This window comes from Pomacea canaliculata, linkage group LG5 (assembly GCF_003073045.1).
Source record: "Pomacea canaliculata isolate SZHN2017 linkage group LG5, ASM307304v1, whole genome shotgun sequence".
Taxonomy (NCBI): Eukaryota; Metazoa; Mollusca; class Gastropoda; order Architaenioglossa; family Ampullariidae; genus Pomacea; species Pomacea canaliculata.
The window spans coordinates 2,693,395-2,715,193 of record NC_037594.1 but is presented as its reverse complement, the minus strand read 5'-3'; the positions used below and the strand labels follow the sequence as shown (position 1 = coordinate 2,715,193).

At 43.2% G+C, this 21,799-nt stretch overlaps 1 protein-coding gene across 4 annotated transcripts in view; it reads right to left on the bottom strand.

Moving 5' to 3' along the window:
- The window catches only part of LOC112564070 (protein phosphatase 1 regulatory subunit 3B-like), a 34,701-nt gene that overhangs the window by 10,192 nt on the left and 2,710 nt on the right, over nucleotides 1-21,799 (bottom strand). The window contains exon 1 of one of the 4 annotated variants that reach the window (XM_025238649.1): nucleotides 7,917-8,177. The exons of 2 other annotated variants lie outside the window; for them this stretch is intronic. In XM_025238649.1, the coding sequence (XP_025094434.1) occupies nucleotides 7,917-7,935 (19 nt within the window). In that variant the 5' untranslated portion in view covers nucleotides 7,936-8,177. Of the gene's footprint in view, nucleotides 1-2,743; nucleotides 2,900-7,916; nucleotides 8,178-21,799 lie in introns of those variants that run through there. One more of the 4 variants, XM_025238646.1, reaches the window with a different exon arrangement.

The window sequence follows — 21,799 nt, the reverse complement described above, 5'->3', positions numbered from 1 at the left end:
TGATTTAGCGTTACAACAGGACTGTGCAGTACATGAAACAATTACAAGCAATGCACGTGGCATTTCTGAAGCTAAAACATGTAGAATCCAGTTAGCAGTTTCTGCGAGCAGCACTGGCTGATGTGCAGGCAGGTAGCTACCTGTGCACAAACTGACTGAAGGTAACCGCAACGCGGTAGCCAAGGTGGCAAACATGGCATCTTTAGAGGAGCAGAGGAGGTTGTTGGGAGAGATAAAGCTACGCTTTGGGAGAGTCTGTCATGGAGGTGGTGTTGTGTGTGTAGGAGGAGGGTTCGAGGCTGGTCACATCTGCAGACCAGACTATGAAAATACCTGGGTGGCTAGATCACAGTGGAATTTATCAAGTATCCTCGTGAATACTTTCACTGACTAGCACTTCAGCTGACGCTCCTTCCGTTCCATTGGAGTTCAACGGAGATTTGTTGATAATTGTCATTCAATCGAACTGCAAAGTAAGGATAGCCACGAAGGCTAATAAAGAAAGAAATTATAACTGAAGGAAAGAAAGAAACGACAGGCAGCAAGTGACGTCGTCATCATCATCATCAATCAATTATAATCATCAATCATCATCATCAATCATCATGAATAATCATCATCAATAAGTTTTGTGCCTCCACGTACTTTATATTTATTTAGCACCTTCTCCCACTACCAAAATCAAGCACACACCCCTCTTGGCATGTGGCACCCACTATATATAAAACTGATAAGATGTGCGTCACACACGAGCAAAGGTGTTTTCACCTGTACACCTATACAGCCGGTCCAGCAACAACCCACAAATAAAACGATGCGTGAGTCAATCCAACAACATATTGCGTGTCTGCAGCTTGTGTCGTCTATTTTTCATTTCCGACACAACCTTTTCCCCTTTGTTGACACACCTATCGGTGTGCTGTACACAAAAAAATCTCGCTTAATGAGTTCTTCCAAAACAGTCTCTCCACTACAGCTGCCAAGGCTATCACTAGCAGCGATGGAAATAGTCGTAGTGATGGAATGTTAATATTGCATTAACACAGCGTCAATGATTAGGAATTCCACTAATAATACTTCTAAGCATGGCGTGCTCAGACCGTCTGCAAAACCTCTTTTCAGTGCAGCAGCGCGAAAGTCAGGAGTTCCATGGCAGAGGTCAAAGGTCTCTTTCTTCTTACGTGGCGGGGGGGGGGGGGGAGACGTAGGTCAGATGGGGGAAGGGGTCAAGAGCAGTCTGAGCAAGGATGTCCGACATCTGTCTCGCGACCTGTGTTTCATCAGTCGATACTTTAGTGTATAGTGTATACCGCCACTAGCAGCACAGCTTGTAGCCGTGAGTCACAGAAGCGAGAACTCAGCCTCACCACGTAAATAAAACGTTACCGGTCGGTGCTCACGATCTTTCTGAGTACGTCAAGTCCTAAGACATGTCGGGATTGAGGAGCCAGGATGGAGTGGCAGAAACCATTAACATTGTCACGTGCATCTAACGCTTTTTAAATTCCTTTAATAACATCGTAGACCTACAACGATCTTCGGGAAAACAACCTGTCTACCTGTCCGCGCCTCTCTCTCATGTGTGTGTGTGCGCGCGCGCGCGTGTGTATGTGTGTGTGTAGGAGTGGAGTGTGTGTGATCTTTTTTCTATTCAGCCTCATTTGACTATAAAAGAATGAAAATAAAATTTTATACCAAGAGCCCCTCCATTTTTCACTGCCATTACATGAACTCGATAAGATATTAATCTTTTAGTGCGGAAACATCAAACAATATTAAAGCTACGCCCCACAAAAGAACTGTTGAATAAAACTGCGGTAAGGCAAAGTTAATGGAGAAGGCTACTGAGAAATTATGGCCATTTTATGAGACGGTGGGATATTGCACGAAAACCTTTCAACAAAACAACAATGCGAGTCAACATTAAAATTTAGCAAAGTGTGGTACGTTGTACATATTACAAAGTTTTATTTATTTTTGTATCTATTTATTCGTGTTTACCTAATGGAGATGTTTAGCTTTGAAAGCATGCAACACCGGATGGTCGGATCGTATTCGCAAGTTCAGGGGGGGAAATTAAGGTCCGGGAGGGTGAAGAAGAACATAAAGTGTGTAGCTGATACTCGGGACAAAGCGGTTCGTTGTGAAAAAAAAGGAAACTATGCAAAATCGGACAGACAAGATTTAAACCAGGTCCAAAGAGCAGAATAAAGCATGGGCAATGGAGAAGACGCGCATGGCCAGAGTTAAAGCTTTGTGCCCCACTAACCTGCATCGTCCATTGTCACCAAGTTCCACGATCTAACTCTCGAAAAAAAATGAAGTGTTCACCTCCCCCCTCAAGTTAATTTTGAGAGATTTTCTAAAATATTATTTATTGTATTATTTATTATTTATTTGCTGTGTCAGCCATAAGTTGACTTATTTATTTTACAGCAGACCTGCAGCCTGGTCATCTGGTTCTTGCAGATTCCGCGATGATTCTGCTTGGGGTAGGGGAGGGGTAAGTGCTCAAGGCAATTACATAAAACAGAAACAAATATGCACATTGAAAACTAGGACTGACTGACTGACTAACTGACTGACTACCCTCCCCCATCCTTCTCTAACTAATACTCTAGCTCCGAGGAAATTTTAGCTTGATTGCTAGCTTCGTCACACGACGCACGCAATGTCGGAAACCTTCACCAGTTCATGAATTTAATGGGCAATATTAAGCTAGGTAAGGGTATTGTGACTATACCTGGCAAAGTCCAGTAGAACTTGATTGGTGGCAGCGGGGAGTGTAGAACTGACATTAGCCAATGCCTTCGTTATAGAAGTTAAAACACACGAGGGTCGCATCTCACGCTGCGAGCGGATCGCTGGACGCAGTAAATTACGGCTTTGGTCGCGCGCGCATTCTGTATACATATATATGGTAACTGTCAGGAGTATAAAGAGACGGAGTGAATGTCCTACTCTCTCTCGTTCTAGTACAATTTGTCAGGGAAAGCTTTTTTTAAACTACGGAATACAGCCACCAACGTCTATCTGTCGGAGGATAAAATATACTTCAGCCCGGCTACAGGGGAGAAAAGAGGTATCAAGAAAAGGGTAGTTATTCCGCTTAATTAAAACATTGAAACCGCAAATGCTTATCAAACTTTATTGTGCGACAGAATTGACAGCAGACAGGTTCATGCTCACGATTTTAAAGACAAAGGAGTATTTCTTTGCAGGTCATGATCGGCGCTAGCAAACACGAGTTCATTCGAGTTTATTCGCATAGCTGCAACACTATTAGAGCAATACTAACATGTCTTCTATACATACAGATTTCTGTCTGCTGCACAAGACGTGTGTATGGTTAGTTGTCAAAAGACAAGAAGTCGTTGCAGAAAATTAAACATTGGTGAGCTCAACAAGGCCAGGCAGAAGAACAAGAAGAAGAAGCTCTTTTTGTTTTCAAAGGCAAAAGCGTTCTTATGTTGCAATAAGCGTTTTAGGGTGAAAGAGGAGGATAATGTTCTAGGTGACCTAAGCACCTTGAGACTGAGACCGTTTTTCGTTGGTTGAGCAAGCTGATAATAAATACCATAAAAAGCGCTCGCTGAACTTTGTGAAAGTAGATTCCCCCCCCCCCCACTCTCTCTCTCTCATCAGTGCATCAGTGCAACGTATACACTCCAACCTTGTTATGTACTCCTGCAAACGGTACTAATGGCAAACCATGACGTGCTATTTCATCATTTATTTACAAGAACTATCCCATTCACTGCCCGGCGTTCCCACAGTGCTGCCTCGGCCAATCTCCTTCGCACAAGACGTAGAACGAGCGTATTTCCGGTCAAAAATCCGGCTTCGCCATTAGATTCGCTGACTTTTGACATGCACCCTGTGATTCAAACGCCCCTTTCCTGCCTTCATCCTAGTTGAAACAGCCTTGTGTGGGCAAGCTATCACTGCTGAATACTGAAATACTGAAAATGAACACACTGAAAATGTTTCTGGGACTTCGGGATTAATTCTGAGAATCGGGCGAATTGATCTGAACGATCGTCTCTTAAAAAAAAAGTTTAATTCTAAAGAGCAGGGGTGAGACCAATGTCGGTAACTCAGAAAGTTATATCACCGCAGCCCAACCCGCAAGTAGTTGATGAGACACCGGAAACAGGAACAACCGCTGAGGCGTGCACACGGGCGATAGTATGCCTCCCTCGTCTCAAAGAATGTCACTGGGGGAAATTGGGGGAGGGGATGCTGAACATCACAAAAGAGCAATTGCGGAAGGTCGCTCTTATACTTGGATGGACAACAGGCAGATATTTCCCGGACAGCACAACGAGTGTTCAGTGTTGCCTTGAGGCAACGGTTTCACCAAGTATTTACATTAAGGTTGTATTAACATACACTGTGCTAAACATGGTTAAAAGTTCGTTCATGTTTGTACGGCTAATGAGCCTTTAGAACTGCCCATTTGCGTTCTGATTTCTTGCTCTTGCATCACTGCATGTGATCTGCCCCACGTCAGAGGCAGAATGCAACGACGGAAATTTACTCAGTTCCTCATTCCTTTATCATTGCCATCCCTCTTGCTCTTCTCTCTAATCAGCAGTAATATTACTATTAATACACTATTTGTCTAATTAGCAAATTACTTTAATCAGGTATCGGTCTGCATATCATGCATTATCCTTCCGATACCTAAACCTCGGTCATTATCTGATAAAACTTGTACACCTCAGTGAAACTCGAACTCAGCAACAGCTGCCGGAAATTTTCTTGCATTGTCCTCCATTGGAACCTCGTAATGAATATGGAAAGGCTGATTTCTTTCAGTCTGGCTCTTACTTTTTAATTTGTTACCGTTATTTTCATCTTGACAATTACATGGGCTTGTGCGTGTGGACTGCTCTCTGTTGTTGTTGTTTTGTTTTTGTTTTGTTTTTGTTTTTTTGTTGTTTTTTTTTTTTTTTTTTTTTTTTTGGGGGGGGGGGTTGGAATCGTTGAAATGTTTTAATCAAAATACCATTGCGAGAACATTTCACATGTTTAATCCATGATCTTCTCGGAATAAAGAATACTTAATGACATGAAAATCAAGTGAGTCCGCTTTTTTCTTTTTAACTGTCATGAATTATCACTTGCACAGACACCAAACAATTATAGTCAGGACCATCAGGCAGCACGTGACATAAACGTACTGACTTACCCACACACACGTGACCTCGCACACGCCCCACCCCTGGAGCCTCCTAACGTGATGTACCTCATGACCTTTACACTTTTACAGCATGCACGCTGAACATCACGTAAGATCTGACAGTCCCGAGTTTCACCGGAAACGCTTCTAACGGATCATCGCGAGATCGGTAAGAGACCGGACACAGCCAATCGTGAAGATTACGTTTGCGCATGCCCAGTTGCACACTGACGTCATCAGACCCGCAATCATGGTAACTCAAGACGAAAACAAATCTGTTCCCAAAATTAAACTGCTATTGCTGTCTCTCTTTGTTATCTGCGGGTCCCAGACAGGTAACAGGCTCTCAAAGCACCTGCCCCTGGCAGGTTGTGTTGTTTCATGGCCATTTGGAGATGATAAAAGGTAAGAGAAAATTGTGAAACCATGTCAATGGGTGGTATAAAAGACATCTGCTGATGAAAGCAGGGAGGAAATATCGAGCTGAAGAAGAAATCCATCCCCATTTCCCCACAACTACAAGGCCCGTAGCTGTCCCACGGGAAATAAATCTGAATCCTTTTATAAAGTAGACATGGACCATCATTGCAGCCTACAGCAACTCTGAACTTCTCTTGCCATTACTTGCGCTTGAGTGATCTGTTTCGAATCGTCTGACTCTTACAAAATGAAAGTGATGATTTATTTTCTTCTCTTTTTTTTCCCTTAAACTAACAAACACTTTTCGCTTGTTGTGAGGATAATGACAAATTTCAGACCGAGCTTCGTCAAGGAAATTCACTCTCGTTGTTCAAACATCGCAGACCACAGACAACCCAGACTCTGATGATAGTCACAGTCGACAGCCTCAATAGCAGAAGGCAACACATAGAGTTTCTATTAAACCTAACGAAGGATACCAGGTTTCTTCAAACAAACGAGATTACATAATCCTTCGCCTGGTCCTTGTCCACGTTTTGGCTCACTGCAAACATGCATCACTTTCTGGGCTGCTGCAAGCATCCATTGCTGGACCATCGCAAATAAACGTGTTCCATTTCATAAGACATGCATCTTTTTTTCATTAAATCTGCCGACTTTTACTGACATTAGCAATAGTGTTCCCCCACATCTCTCTCTCAATTGCATTTGCGCGCATATGAAAAGAGGCAAAATAAACTTGTATTTTAAAAATACCACGCAAACACGGGTATTGTCCTGCAGTCCTCACCATTGACTCATCATAAAGCAAGTAGGCGAGAAGACATGCGAAAAAAATGAGTTTGAATAAAAAGATCACAGGCAATAGCAAAGTTAGTTCGTTAATAAAATCCCGCACAGTAATTTCTATCAAATTGGAGTGGAAAATAATGTCACACGCATCCGTGTTTTCTACAGCCTCCCTCCCCAAAACCCGTGTATACATGCATGTGCATTTTTTGGTGGAATTACAAAGAATTCTTTGTGTCTCATTAATGCATAATGTAGTAGGGCGGACTTATCACACATTTCTAAAATTCGGAGAATTTGTTCTTCGAGTAACAAGTGTATAAACTGTGTGGGAACTAGTACAAGGTTACAGTCTGTGTGTAACATCAGATAATCTGCATACGCATCCTTTTAAGTCATATTTCCGGAAAACGTGCATCAGGACACGACCACACACACATTTCCGCTTACTCGAGAACTCAATGATATTCTCTGTTAATCAGGGCTGGTTCCACTCTCAGGAAGAGACTTGAAATGATCACTCTGGGTAAAACCAGTGAGAGAAAGTACAGAAATAAACTGAGGCTGACACAAGTTCATCAATGTCATCAGGTGCTCATCTTCTGAGTGTCACTAAGTACGAAACCAAGCTACCTGCAAGAAACTATATAGGAAGCATTGGCTCTCTTGCCCCCAGCACCACTGTGACGTGTCTCACGTGTTTTCCTGTAGCCGTTCTCACCGCACTCGCTCACAGTTACGATAGAGTTCTCATTGCACCCGCACATTATTTGCCATTATTTCTGACACTAGTCGCTATTTTATAGGCTAATTAGACTGACGTTTTCAGCTAGGATAGTACAAAGGTGTTTAGTGAAGATTGTTTTAAACAAAACAGTCGAAAACTTTTAAAAAGATGACAAAAGAGACTCATATTAATGAAAAGCTTATTAACTACCAAACAAGGCAACAAACGAACTTTCTAGAACGTCACTACACCCGGTTATGCTCGATCAGCTTCAGTACTATTCATGTAAAGCAGTAATACGAGCTTTTTTTTTAACTATCGGATATTAAGACGAAAATTACGCCGATAAACTTATCAAAGTATTTGATCGGTAAGATATTTTAAAAAAAATCCCCATAAATGATGGCATCTTTTTTGCAATATGACAATAGTAAAGTAGTTTCGACATGCTAAAGCTTCTGATAAGAGTGTCAGAGGACACACAATCTCATAGGTGACCTATTAGCGGCAACGACCACTGCTCCATCACCAACACCATCGTAACAAACGTGAGATTTTCTTTTTATCATTTCTAGTGACCGGCTGCACTTGGTGACAGAATCGTACGAGATGAACTCTTAGGCCTGTTATCAGTCAGCATATGGAAGTGGAAAATTGTTCCTATTCCCAAGAGGATACTTTTAGACTTGCTGCTGAAATAGAATTCAATAAAAACTGGAAACACGGAAGGTAAAAATGAGTGTGCTTGTCAACAATTTAGGCAAGACACGGCTTGACAGACTCATAGGTACTTACAAGGGCTTTGAAACATCATTGCAGAATTCCATTATTACACTCAAGTAAATCCGGGTTACTCTTGTCAGCACATCGCAGACCTCCGTTATTTGCAAGGAGGAGGGCGAAAACGTATGGGGAGAGATGGACAGGAGGTTGCAACAATCATGCCCCGCTTGCCTGAGTTATACCTCACTTCAAAAGCACATGCTGCAGCAGCTCAACGCTTCATCTGCTTGTCGGGAAACAAAATGGAATATATTTTTTCAGTCATTTGTTCTGTCCACGTCACAGCGATGATGTCATAGTGTCTTGACGTAGTATCTCTGACGACTCATCACCCCCACCCCGCTTCCGCTATTTCAAATCAAATCAAATCAAATCAAATCAAAACAGACTTTATTGTCTGCCCAGGAGGACAGAAATTTGTCTTTGCTCACATACCCATACAGACATTTAACAAACAGTTAGGAGTAAAAGTGAGGAGTAAAATAGTGTTGATTGCACCAGTCCATCAAGGCAGTGTATGTTTATCCTAACAACAAACCTTGGGTGACCAAGGGCCTAAAAGCACTGCTGAACAAAAAGAAACATTTGTTCATCACGGGCAGAAGCCCACGACAGAAATTAGTACAGAGGACCATGATGCTATCCGTTGGGTGGGCAGAGGCTCTACGAGCATACTAGTTAGTCGCTTTCAGTAGTTTGCCGGTGACCAACGAGTGTCGACGAGATGAAACAGAGGTCGAGTTAGCTCTCGCCATAAACCCGATGTGTCAGAATGCGGCTCGTGGTTACATCTTGAGCTCGCTGGAGGGACCTGCCAGACGTCGAGTGTTGATGCTTCCGCATGACGCAAGAGATACGCCGAGAAAGATCTTGGTGTCCTAGTGGAGGCGTACGGCGAACGGAAAAATGTCGACATCAGTGCCACAGCAACGTGATGAGGTGGTCGACGAATACGCCGCGAAGCTCCAGAATTTAAGCAGGCGACACCATCTCGGAGGACTGCAGCCCGACCGGTCAGGGAAAGTGACTGCCCCCGTCGTCCGTAACAGGATGACAGGGAAATAAAGTGTAGCTGGCCTGACTGGAAGTGTCCGACGGCGGAGGTTGTCATTTATGGCAGTTGAGTGATGGCGTTGCTCGACACCGGCAGTGAGGTAACGACGGTCACTGACGAGTGGGCACGAGGGCACATACAGGACTTACAGCTAAAACAAACTCAGGAGTGGCGTGGTGACATGTTTACGGCCAGCGTCTGAGGACGTTCCTATCCTGGTGGTCAAGGACCTGGTCGATGTGGTCACAAGTGAGCGCAGGAGGCGCGTGTCGCTTCTACTAGGGAAGAACGTCCTTGATCGGATAATGGACTCTACCGCAGATGTGGCGCAGGCAGTACAGGCAGCCGTGCATGAAGCTCATCTTGAGAAGACATTGTCAACAAAAGGACTGGCTAGGCCGCTGGCAACACGCCCGTTCCAGGATGCCAATGGTCTGACGTCCACACCAGCCACTTTCCAGAGGTTAATGCAGACCACCATGCCGAACTGTTTAATTTCAGTCCTTCTAGTGTACCTAGACGATCATTTGGTATACTCCAAGATAAAGGACATTCAACTGCGGGGCGCCATACCTTCAGGATGACGACAGTGAAGAGGAAACGCCAGGGTGGTATGCTACTCTTCCAAACCATCACCACAGAACTCTTGTGACAATGCCTGTGGTGCCAGAAGTAACAGTGTCTGTGGTGTCAGATGACAGTACCAGAAATGAGTCCCTATCGTGTCCGAACCGTTTTCACTGCGCATGTGCCCGCGTCTCTGAGCGAGAAAGGAGATGAGAAAATTCTCATCAACTCACTTTTTTCTTCATTTTTTTAAATTAAACGATTTATCAACAGTTTTGACCCGCGGGGATCAAAACCGCAATTGAATTCTTTCCGTCGGCCTTAGATCAATTTTATGGGGAGCTTTTATTTTCTTAACAAGAAATAAACAAAAATATAAGTGCATATAAATGATAATCACGGTTCTAAGGAAAAGGTAATTGTCGTTTTGCTGGTGGACATGACAGATGGATAACATAAAAAGATACCCTGGAACCTCTAGGCGCTTGAATTCGCTGTCTGATCGATGGGGTGTCTTAGGGCGAGTTGAACTCCTGTGCTGTTTGCTGAGACTAAGAACTGTGTTGTAGTCGATACATCACTTTTCCTGTTAAAGCGGACTTGAGCAGCTATTCCTTCTGGAATCTTCTTCCAAGTACTCCTAATCTTGATGTCTGATGACTTCAGACTGGAAGGATTTGGCATACTTTAACGAACTACACTAAACATAATCTCTTAGCAAATTATTTATTTTGGGGAACTGGACTGAACTTTTCAAAGACATTAAGCTGAATTTTTTTGAAAGATATCCATTTCCCAACCCCCAGACTGAATTCAAAAATAAACCTAAGCGGCGATACTTGGTCTGACTACACTGAGGTAATAATTCAAATGTCCGTCCACACTAGTATTGCGGGCACTTAGTACTTAGTTTGGCTGGCACCCGACACAAGTTTGAAGCTCGCGAAAAGGGGCACAGCTTCTTAGTAAGAAAGCGAGAAAGAACAAGCAAATGAACAAAAAGGACAAACAACTTTGTGCCGACTTAAAATAATCCAGGTCTTAGGATCAAAGTGACCTGAAGTGACCTCCTGCCTAAGTCAGCTGCGCAAACATTTGAACCTCATTATTATTCAGTGGATATGTATATATTTACATAATTGCTTTCACAAAAAAAGTGTTTTAACACAATAGAGGACAAAGAATGACAGGGAGTACGCGGAGAAAAATTCGAGGGTCAGCCTTGTGAACAGGTGTCACATCCATACAAAAATACCCGTGTCTCGAGACAAGATTTGAACCCATCACTTTTCGATCATCATCGAAGAGATTGCAGGAAAACTTTTTATCGCTGGGCTATACTATCCTGTTGATCCGCCTCTCCCCATAAAATGGAAAACCTAAACAACCGCTCACACAAACTTAACATTAGAGAAACTTACTAGTCCGAGAAGTCGATTAGGAAACTTAAACTGTCCTGTTCGTCACACCCTGTGTTCTCATAGTTCCTGTTTTCTTTAAGAAAAGAGAGCATTAGCCGTGTCTTCATGCATCAACGCAATCAAAACATTATGATCAAAACAGACCTCAGGAACTTCGGGTGAGGCTAAAAGGAAATAGCCCTGCCACATGCAATCTTGAAATTAGTATCGTTTTGCTTATTTACATCGCATCAGAGGTTCTTTCAGGTGCGTTTTCTTCTACCGTGTACACAAGAGCCCAGGTGGGGATGTACTTGCGTGTGCTCCACGGTTAGACAGAAAACAGTTTTCCAGGCAGAAAGTCTCGAAGTTTCTACCCTCGCAATTGTTTTAAAAACTTATGTTTCAAGTTAATCTGTGTTTACAGAGGTAAATTAAGAGACATATTAACATGATAATAGAGTGGCAAGGTCAGTATGTCAAGTAGGAAATAGAGGACTTTTGACCTTCACTTTAACCTTACCGGCGCAGTTGTTTCGGTGTCCTGAGGTAAACAAGTCAGTGTTGGTGTGGAGTTTCACTCACACCCCGTTATAAATCTCACAGGTACTGCTTTATTATTTAATGTGACGAGAGCGAGTATTGCGTCAATGCAATAGCACTCACAATTATCTACAAATCGCCAGTCTTAGTAACATAAAGCAGAAGCTCAAATGTCAGCTGTCAGAATTGTTAGGCCACTCTAATTTATTATATTTGGCATAACGTCCACAAATGGGAGGAGGTTTAAACCTTACTTGTTTACAGTCCCGCAAACAGAAATATCCAGGAACTAAACACCGCCCTCCCCCACCCCACACCAGCCCCTCGTCACAGTGGCTGCCTCATAACGGTGCGGACGTGCTCATCTGATAGTGGACGGGAGCTTTGCACGTACCTTTCTTATTTCCGTCATGCGGTGTTGATGGTTAAACCTTTCAACGAGTCAACAACAACTGAGGTCATAGGTCGGATTCCATAGCTGTGTCCTCCCCCTCTCCCCTGGCATTTTATTGACAACAAGGGATCTACGCTGTCCGAGCACGTAGACGTTCTGGGTCAGGAGACGGTTAACCTTATACACCCAAGGATATCCGTATCTTTTATTTGTGGGTGTCGATTAGACTGACCTTAATCGCCTTGACCGCGGCTCATTGACCCTCAGACGTGAGGACCTTCACGCCGCGTGCTGGTCGTTCAGATGGACTAGGTCAAGGGTGGCGACGATGGGCTAAGATGTTGGTGACCCGAAGGTCGTTAGATTAGCCACGGTCTGCCGAAACTCAGACCACTCCCACTGTCTCGCGTTTCCGCTACTAGTGGCATAGTGCCAGAGTATTTTTTACTTCAAAAGCAAAGATTAATGTGATGAAGGTGGTAAGGAAAAAATGAATGAATTAATCTCAGTGAGAAAGAAAAGGCGAGACCGGAAAAGGAAAAGGGAGGGAAAAGACAAGTATGGCTTATTATTTTACGCTTTGATTTAATACGTTTAATCACCTAATCAGAAGAGTAGAGGAATGTAGTGTTCAATATCCGTGTGGTTCGGGGAACTCCAGTCGAACACCTGTTGACGAGATACTTCGACTCCTTACAGGTTTGGGGAGGGAATGGTAGCAAGAAAGAGGAGATGGTGATAAAGAAGGCTGATTCATGAGGGATCTCTAACACCTCATTCCAAACGATTGAATGATCTACCATTTTAGGGAATATCTAGCTAATCAAACCCACCCACCCCACCCCACCAAAAAAATGCGCGGACCAATACAAGGACAGACACAAAAACAGCTAAGATCCTCCGCCGAGAAAGAAGACCCATTAAAGCCTTTTTGTATTTGGTTAGCGTGCGTCCAGAGCCTCCCACGCTTTGTTTTTGCAACGGTTCCACGAGCTATAAACATTCTTCAGCCGCTCCTGGCATTGGTCTGCAACACACGGCAGCCCACGATAATGAATCGACAAAACCCTTTGTCCTTGACCCTGTGAGTGACCTTTCGTGCAGCGCAGCATGCTCATCCCTTCCAACCCACAGAGCGGCGCGGCAGTGCGGCTGACGGCAGCGGCAGCGGTAAAATTGCCATTGAGCAGAGAGAAACAGTATTACGGATAAGAATGCACTTAAGGTCTATTTATATAAAAATACACCGTTGTTGCCAACGTCCTGAATTTTTACAAAATAGAATAAGTAAATCTTGAGACCTCCTATCAGCCGCATCGACCGACGAACTGTAAAACATGTCCCTAGCAAGCTTTCCAGATGAATAAAAGATATTATTTAATACCGCTAAAGACTTCCCATCACAAAGTCGAGGAGTTTTCATCGCTCCACGTCCGACATCGGCAACAAATCTTTCATCAGGGTCTACGTGACATATACATAGCTTTTCCATTAGCTTATATTTTTAAACTTAGCAATGACATCATGAAGGCGGACTACTACATGCCGTTCTTCATGCAAAGATCGGAATGATCTGGAACCCTTCAAGGCTGAACGAAAAGGAGAACAAGGCACACGTCTGTGCCTTGGCACTGAAACACGTTCGCCGCCATTGTGAGGGGTGTGGCGACAAGACCAAATAAATCTCTGACTTCCGAAACTACCTCCACCCCGTTGTCTGTATAAAATCAAGATAAATAACCTTGAAGCAGAAGATAATTAGGTTTGTTTCTGTAATTTTCTTTCGATCGTTTAAGCTTTCTAAGTTAACCTACCAGACTGTGGCGTCTCTGTCGTATCTGTTGTTGTCGACATGATGGAGCCCGATGTCATCATCGTGACATCATAGATCATGGGAGGAGAGGGGATGATCTCTCAGATATGCTTTCATTCGAAGTAATATAAATCATGTTTGCTCCCTTGTTTGCATCTTGCATAATCGCGATAATCACGTTGCTTTTACAGATTTTGTTGTTATTTTTGTATTACCTGGAGCTCGCATGATGATTCGCCAAAGGTAAAAACATAGAGATCATGTTGCCTGTAGGCAGGTAGGCGGGCTGATAATAACAGTTCTCGGCAGTTTTTCAACGAGTCTTACATTGATGTGTTCTGTTCAACGTCAGCTACATCCTGAGACATGTCGGACTGGTCTCACAGCAAAAATAGCTTATGCCCTGCTCCTGAGAGTCTGTCAAGAGACGGATATTAATTATCTCCATAATTACCAAAAGGCCTTTGATATCCACATTATCTCTACATTATCTTCTATGTTCCGGTGTCTGGGCGAAAGAAGGTTCATCCCACCATGACAACTTCCTATTCATTGGGGGGAAAGTGTGTCCTAAGCAGCTTCAGTCAGAGAGACAGATCGGTCTGACCCGTCAGAGCTTATCCAGTTATTATGTTGGTTCGTCCTGGCCGTGTGCGTGCATTGGCGAGAAGAGTGAGAAGAATTCAGTTGACTAAGTACAGTATCGAAGCGAAGCATCAACGACGACAAAGAGTAAAGGATACGTTTCCCCGTTAGTAAGTGATAAATACATTCCGAAAGTCGGAAACCTTTTGCAGGACCATGCCGCTAAGTCACATGGAATGAGAGTGGTGTGCACGTGTGCGTATCGTGCGCGAGCGCAAAAAAGAGAGGTGAGGGTAGAGAGAAATGAGCCAAACCAGCGGACTAACAATACATTATAGCACCCGGTCTCATAAAGAGGTGCCACATGCAGAAAAAACAATATTCCGGACACGAGGTCTGAACCTAGAACTGTTGGAATCTGTGTATTGTTAAGGTACAACAATCGGGACTGAAATAAGTCAATACCGACGTTCGTAACCTTTGGGCGACACCGATGACTCAGTGCCTCTCTTTGCCAGCTTCATTTATGTGTCAGCATATTTTGCACCTGGAGTTCCTCTGTCTCCCCTCATCTCTCCCCCTCCCTCCCATCCACCTATTCCCTTACGTTTTCAAGCCGCAACACACACAGCTGCAGGTCCTCGTCGCAGTTGCACACGCTGCTCAACATCCGCCGGCCTTGCGCATCCGACTCACGTACCCTGATCACGTGGGTGCCATGTGGCCGAGAGCTGCTTATGAGCTCTTCTCACGCCCCCCTCCCCCAACATCTCCCACCCACCCCACATCCCCCATCCAGCTCGACCTTGCAGTTTTCCAGACTGGATTAAACACCAAACACACTCGTAAAATTACGGCAGGCTGATACAAAAGTCTAGTTGTGATGTGAGGGTCAAAGCGTCTGACTGCTAATAAATTATTTACCTGTGCATGGACAAGCTCTGAGAGATGCACAGAACACACGGCCGCCGGGTAACAGAAGGCTATTGTGTGTACAGGCAGCTTAAAGTATCGAACACCGCCGCATAATACACAAACAATCTGCAGTCATCGCGTCTGTTTGTAATGAATTTTAATCAGGAATGAGGTGTTGGTGTCAACAAAGTAATGGTGGAGCCTTCCCCGGGGTAAATGATTTCTGTGCACTTCGTCACTCTTTCTCTAGAAACTACTTCCTGTTACGCAAATATAATTCAAACTACTTTCTTCGGCTTGAAAAAGCTAGTTTAGTAACAAGCGTGTTGTATACTTAATGCACTTTGTAAGTGTGAAGTGTGGAGATCAATCGGTATTCAGTGCAGGGCAGACAGACGGCCGTAGGGTGCACTTCGACCGAGCATACCTGTACATTCAGGTGATGCCAAACACTCGGAGGATTCTCGTTCTCAATCGCAACAGGTGTTGAGGGGGACCTATGTGGCGTGGTTCAGACCCGCCATCTGCCAGCTAAGCCTCTTTTTTTTTTAATCGCCTCCTGTCGTGCATGGGAATCGCATCTTCGTAGGATGCCGAGGAGGATGTGTCCCTCTTTTCCAGCTGTTACTTGCTCTCACCATGCGGACGTTTATTCAAGATTTAAAGATACGTTAATATGACAAAAATAATTTTTTCGGAACCCGATTTTTTTTTCGTTTCTCCTCTAAGAAATACGAATGAAAGACATGAGTGGAAGAAGCGATTCCATGTCTAAGACCTCGGATTAAAGCAGCAACAACAAAAAGATGCTTCCACTTTGTGGAGAATGAAATGAGAACGGGATGAGATAGACATGAATCATAGTACAAGCAGAAAAGTAGGGAAAGGCTATGAGGGTGTACGAAGGAGGGTTGAGGGGAAAGGAGGGAAGAAGATCCTTTATGCATTTTTGTAAACATTTCTCTTACCTTGTGTATCAAAAACACCTGGGCTTCAAAACTGCCTTGACCTGAATCCCTATCAGCCAGCTCTACTGTACTGCACATCATTTACACATTTGGTCTTCCTTGTTTTCTTGCTGGTTCGTACTTGAACTCAGCTGGAAAGGTTAGAGGGTGGGGACGTGTCTTATAAAGGGAGCAGAGTCTTGGGAGGTAGGGTGTGTAGGATGTGGTTGTGAGTATGTAGTTTATTTTTCTTTCACATGTATTGTGAGGTCTTGTAACGTGAGAGGAAACGCCGTCTCCCCTCTCCATAACACACGCACAGAGTGAATAAGGAAAAATATAAGACTGATAAGAGTGTCACAACTACATGTCAAGCTGTTTACAAAAGGTTAGTCTGGACATCGCTTAAAAATACATTTCAAATGAATCATAGTCTGATTAACGAAAGTGAACAAAAAAGCTGATAAAGTCTGGATTCTGTAAGAGGTAACTGTGAAAATGTCAGAAGGCGATGAAATGTCTTAGAAATAGTTTCAAATAATATGCCATAGGGTTTCAATGTTTCAAAACAACATTTTATCTTTTGTCCCTTTCGAAATTAATTAACTTCTGTCTCTGACTGACGTAGGAGTCTGCAGTAATGTTCGTCTACTCCCCTGCTTTCCACAAATGATTCCATCCGACTTGGTGTCTGAAGTGACATTCTATCAACAAACGAGTCACGATTTTCCCCTCCCCCTCCCCATAAAACCACCAACACAGCGCCCCATCCTTTCTCTTCCGAAGTGACAACCACGTAAAGCTGTCCCCCGGCACTGATTACAGTAACCATGGAAACCAGCTTCGGCCTTTATGTGCAGCACGACACTCAAGACGGGCAGGTCACTGTGGTCACGTGCGGCGGCCGCAGACGTCATGGTGTGGTTCTCGATCTCTACAACGCCGGCCGCCAACGCGCTGAGCTGGTGCGTGGTCAGCAGACTGCTGGTGTAGTTGATGACACAGCTGTAGTGTCTTTTGAACTCGTTCACGCTCATTATCACACAAACAAACAGACAAACAGACCAACAAACAAGAGAGAGGGGAAGAGAGACACACACAGACAAAACAGAGATATGCTTCTTTAGGTAGGGTAGGGACATCGTTCACATTGTCTTTACAAACGTTTTTGCAAAGTGTAGACTTTGGAGACCTTGAACATGAGAGGGAGGTATGTGCAACCATACACTGTAGACTGGTGCCCTTTATGCACTGAGCGAAGAAAGCCAGAGGTCAAGAGTGTGACAAACATGTCTTTATGCGATAAGGAAGATAACTTGCTATAGACATATGGCAACAGTTGCTAACTTGCTAAGGACTGGGAATGGACACATTTACGAATGCACACAGGCGTTTGCCTCCCTATTTTTGACCGTTTGAACATATCCGTTTAAAAAAAATCGGCCTGAAAGATTTTATAATGTATTTAATGGAAAGACAATCGAAGGTCTGAATGTAAATGCAAAAAACACAGAAAGGTCGAAGAGTACTTCAAAACACAGCCAAAAATAACAACACAGCTTTAGGTTCATTAAAAGTTGGCTCTGTTTGCAATGTCTGATTCACAACACTTAACACGCTATCACAACTATTTGAAATACTATTTGAAGCCATCCCATGAACTGGTTTCTAGACACCTGCGTATGCTCCAGTTCTCCAAATAAACTGCGTCTCTCGGAACCTTCCCGGAGTTGCCAACAATGAACAAGGTCAGCACCTTGTTGTTGTGTCGAGCCTGGATGGAGGTATGGGCCACAATGACACGTAGCTTTGACATTTCCAGTCATTGTGCCAACGAAGGAAGAAACCTTGTCCCCCATTGAAACAAAGCTGCTTCTGTTCAAGAGACAAAAAGTTCATTACAGCAGTTAGAGTGAAAATACAAGAGTAGACCGACTTCGGCACATTAGTCCAAGACTGAAAATATTACCATCCGAGAGGAGGAGAAAGAAGGAAAGAATATCTTTAAGACACGTGGACAGCGTAATGAGTTTTTTAAAAGTTTCAAACTTGCTCGTGTACAGGCACAAGCGTGAGATCGTGATCTGGACCAGCAAGTGTATTACTGTTCATCATTATAGCAGAAAAACTTTCTTTTTGATGCACTTAGAGAATGCCCTGGCCTCATGAATCATGCATTAATATGGACCTGCCACTATAAAGAAATATTCAACAGATTCACCCCTGCTCTGAAACAGTGACCCTATGTCTCTTGTAAATGTCAAAATCCGCCACTTGGACACTGTCACCAAATGGCACCTACAGTGTCGTCTGCCTTCACTCAATGAAACAAAAAGTCCGTATCATTTGCTGAAGCTACTTCTAGAAGAACTCAAAACTAAAATCTGCCAACAACAAGTAATTGTGTAATTTTTAATAGCAATGTACGATATAAACATTAAAAGAGAGGGGAACATACAAAGCTAGGATCTCGTCGTCAGCAAGAACAACGTACTGACAACGTCCACCTCTCTGTCTCTGACTATTATCTTGTGATCCTGTCACCGACATTGGCAAGACATGCCCAGAATATTTGTCTATTAAATGCAGCCACACGACACAAACTAATTCTACAAGATGATCAGTGTCAAGCTCTACCTTAAGTTTGCTTCATCACCATATCGTGATACACTTAACTTCTAAGATGGAAGAAAAACACGATACATCTCTGATCTGAAAAGTCCCCCTTGAAACAAAACCAAGGGTTTTGCTCAATAAAGAAGTCAGAATGGAAGTCGGAGGCTTCTGACAAAGTCCGGAACACGAGCAACAAGGCCAACGGCTTCGAAATCCAACTGTAATACCTGGCTAACCTCGGACGATATCGTCTGCTCTTGTCACCGACTTCTCAGTCTTGTCATTACTGCTGATAGTAACATACCGGGATAGGGGTCGATGGGTGGGGACTCTTGCTCGTGCTGCATCTTCAGCGAGCACGTGATATGATATATGACGATAAACTCGAATGCAGCGCTACATTCTTTTCAATCCTATTGGTTCAATCCCCACAAGCTCGCAAAAGTAGCTCTGACCCTCGCCTTGTAACTGGACGAAAAAGGCCAAGGTATATAAATAAACTCAGGCTGCTCTAATTTTTTGACGCCTGTTGACCTATCAAAGTTTGCAGAACAAGCAAACAATTGAGCCTATGAAGTGAGCATGAAATGCCGTCTGCTGATTCTGAACATGTGTGTCCTATAAACAGGTCATTCAAGCGAACTGTCGCGCATTTAGTCCTACTTTCTCCTTTTAATCCCCCCCACACACACACACGTCTGCCTCCACCCTTTGTCCCATTGAACTTCCTAGTGGAAAGGCAAGTATGTGAGTTATCAAAGGGATCCTTCAGAAAGAGCGAAGTACCGCGAGTCTTGAACCATACACCAAGTTTTTGTAAACTTTAAAACTGTGCACACAGAAACTGATGGTCTTGGTTTATTTGAACTAGTGTGTGCTATGATGACACGAGAGAGGAATAACAGGAAAGCATTTCTCCTTTTGATGCGCGTAGACCCTTCGTTGTTATATTTTAGGGAGACGCCCTATAACATGTATTGTTATTATCATCGAAACATGCATCTTGTAGTTCAGTTTGATAAAAGGGAAAATAGAATATTAGTTTCTATACCTTTAACATAAGTTGTATATGCAGGTGTTCTACGAGCAACATCGTAATACACGATACTAATAGAAGATGTGTGCTATTCAATTATTTTGATTAAGATTACACTAAATGCAAACTGAACTTTGAAAAATGCGCTGTAAGTTCTGTAAGTTATATGCATATATATCTTGCACTTCCTGCAAACTCACTGCCTGTCTAAATATCTTTCCACCTGGATGCCTCCAAGGAGCCGACAGCCGGGCTTTGAATTAAGAACGCCGGTGTGAAATCTGCTGGAGTTTAGGGGGAAACGTTAGTGTCTGCCCTCCTAACGGATTATCTCTTGGTTTTTTTTCCGACCTCTTAATAAATTTCACAGAAGTGATATCACACATGGTATTTTCAGGCCATGCTTCTAACCCTGGTCTGTTCACACTCAAACAATCAAAGCTACTACAAAGCTTCAGACTCCTTTGTGCTCGCTAAGCATGCGCAACTTTCGATGATTTATTTTTTTTCTCGTTCCTCCATCTTTTACTTTTTTCTTTATCTATTTTGATCTCTCTCGCGAATGGTTGTGTGCCGTATGTCCATTGTATGCCAGGTTTGGCTGGTCGGTATATACTGTCTATATAGAAAGCAAAGCAATTATATATTGTATATATGTCGTTTTATATCGTTGATATTGGAATGAGTGATGAAAGAGTTGAACCCAATGAGTTGGGAAAATGCGCTATACAAGTCATTTCTATTATTAACCTTTATTTGTTTTTGTGCTAGTTGTATTGTTCCTCTTTGCCACGTCCAACGAAGCTCTAGAAATCCTTATATACTACTTATGGCTCTGTGCTCTATAGCAACGTGGTCTGCTGTGTTGTGCTTTCTAGCTGGAGTTTAGCAGCCTTTCTTGGTTTTTTGTTTCTATGTATGTTTATAGTCAGTATCATACTTGAGGTATCATGAGATGTCTGATGTATTATGTAATAGTAACATTGGAAAACAAACGATTTCATGAAAAGATTTAATAAAGATGTTTTGTATGTATTGTCCCTTGAGGGAACTTGCTGGCAACAGTCAAGCAATGTCAGGTAGTCTGGTCTGACCATGTGACCGGCAGGATGTGCTGTCACCCTTCAAGGTACATTGGAGCGAGATCGACATCGAGATGGTCAGAGGAAGAACTGACTTACAAACGTGAAGGAATGGACTGAGTCCCGTGCAGGACCTGATCACCATCGCACAAGACAGGTCTGAGTGGCGGGCCTTAACAACTGTGTATCCATATGCCCCACCCAACGGCTGGTATCAGACATGGACGAATGAATAAATTCCCCCATTGTTACTGTATTGAATAAATAAACGAATGAAAAAATGCAAAAATTTTTTGTCTAAGCCATCCTTTCGTTTAAGTGAGACTATTTGAATCCATTTGTCTTCAATGAGTACCTTTAGTTTGTTTTTTTTTTGTAAAAAAAAAAACATGCATTTTCGGTATTTTCTTATCTACGGGCCTTGTGCTTCGTCGTTACACCCTCCTCTAGAGTTTGGATCTGTGCGTTTACACGACCTCACTGACAAGTGTGTTTATTCTGCCTCTTGTTCCATGGATTTTCTCGACTGCTTTGTGAAAATCCATACTTCCTCTCTTCTAGAATTGATGACATTGTGTCCTTACCAATCATTCTTAATATTATCATTTTGTGCTTTGTAAAGATCTTGGGGCTCACTTAGACAAATGGCGAAGGCGATGTATATACCAACATTATATATATATGTACCAAGTGCAGTAAAGAAATCGAACTTGCCCCGTAAAAGGTCGTCCGTTTTTGTTTTTTGTTTCTTGTTTTTTTTTTTTAATTGGGCGCGTCTCTTAGTTCGGATGCCAGCTCTAACCACACGCCTATCCGCTCCCCCACCCCTTGTACTCATTAAATATGCGCGCATGTATGTGTGTGCTTGTGCGTGTTAACTATCGTATCACATTCCTAGGAGTTCAGAGAGAATGCCGTACTCCACACTTCAAACATGGCAAAA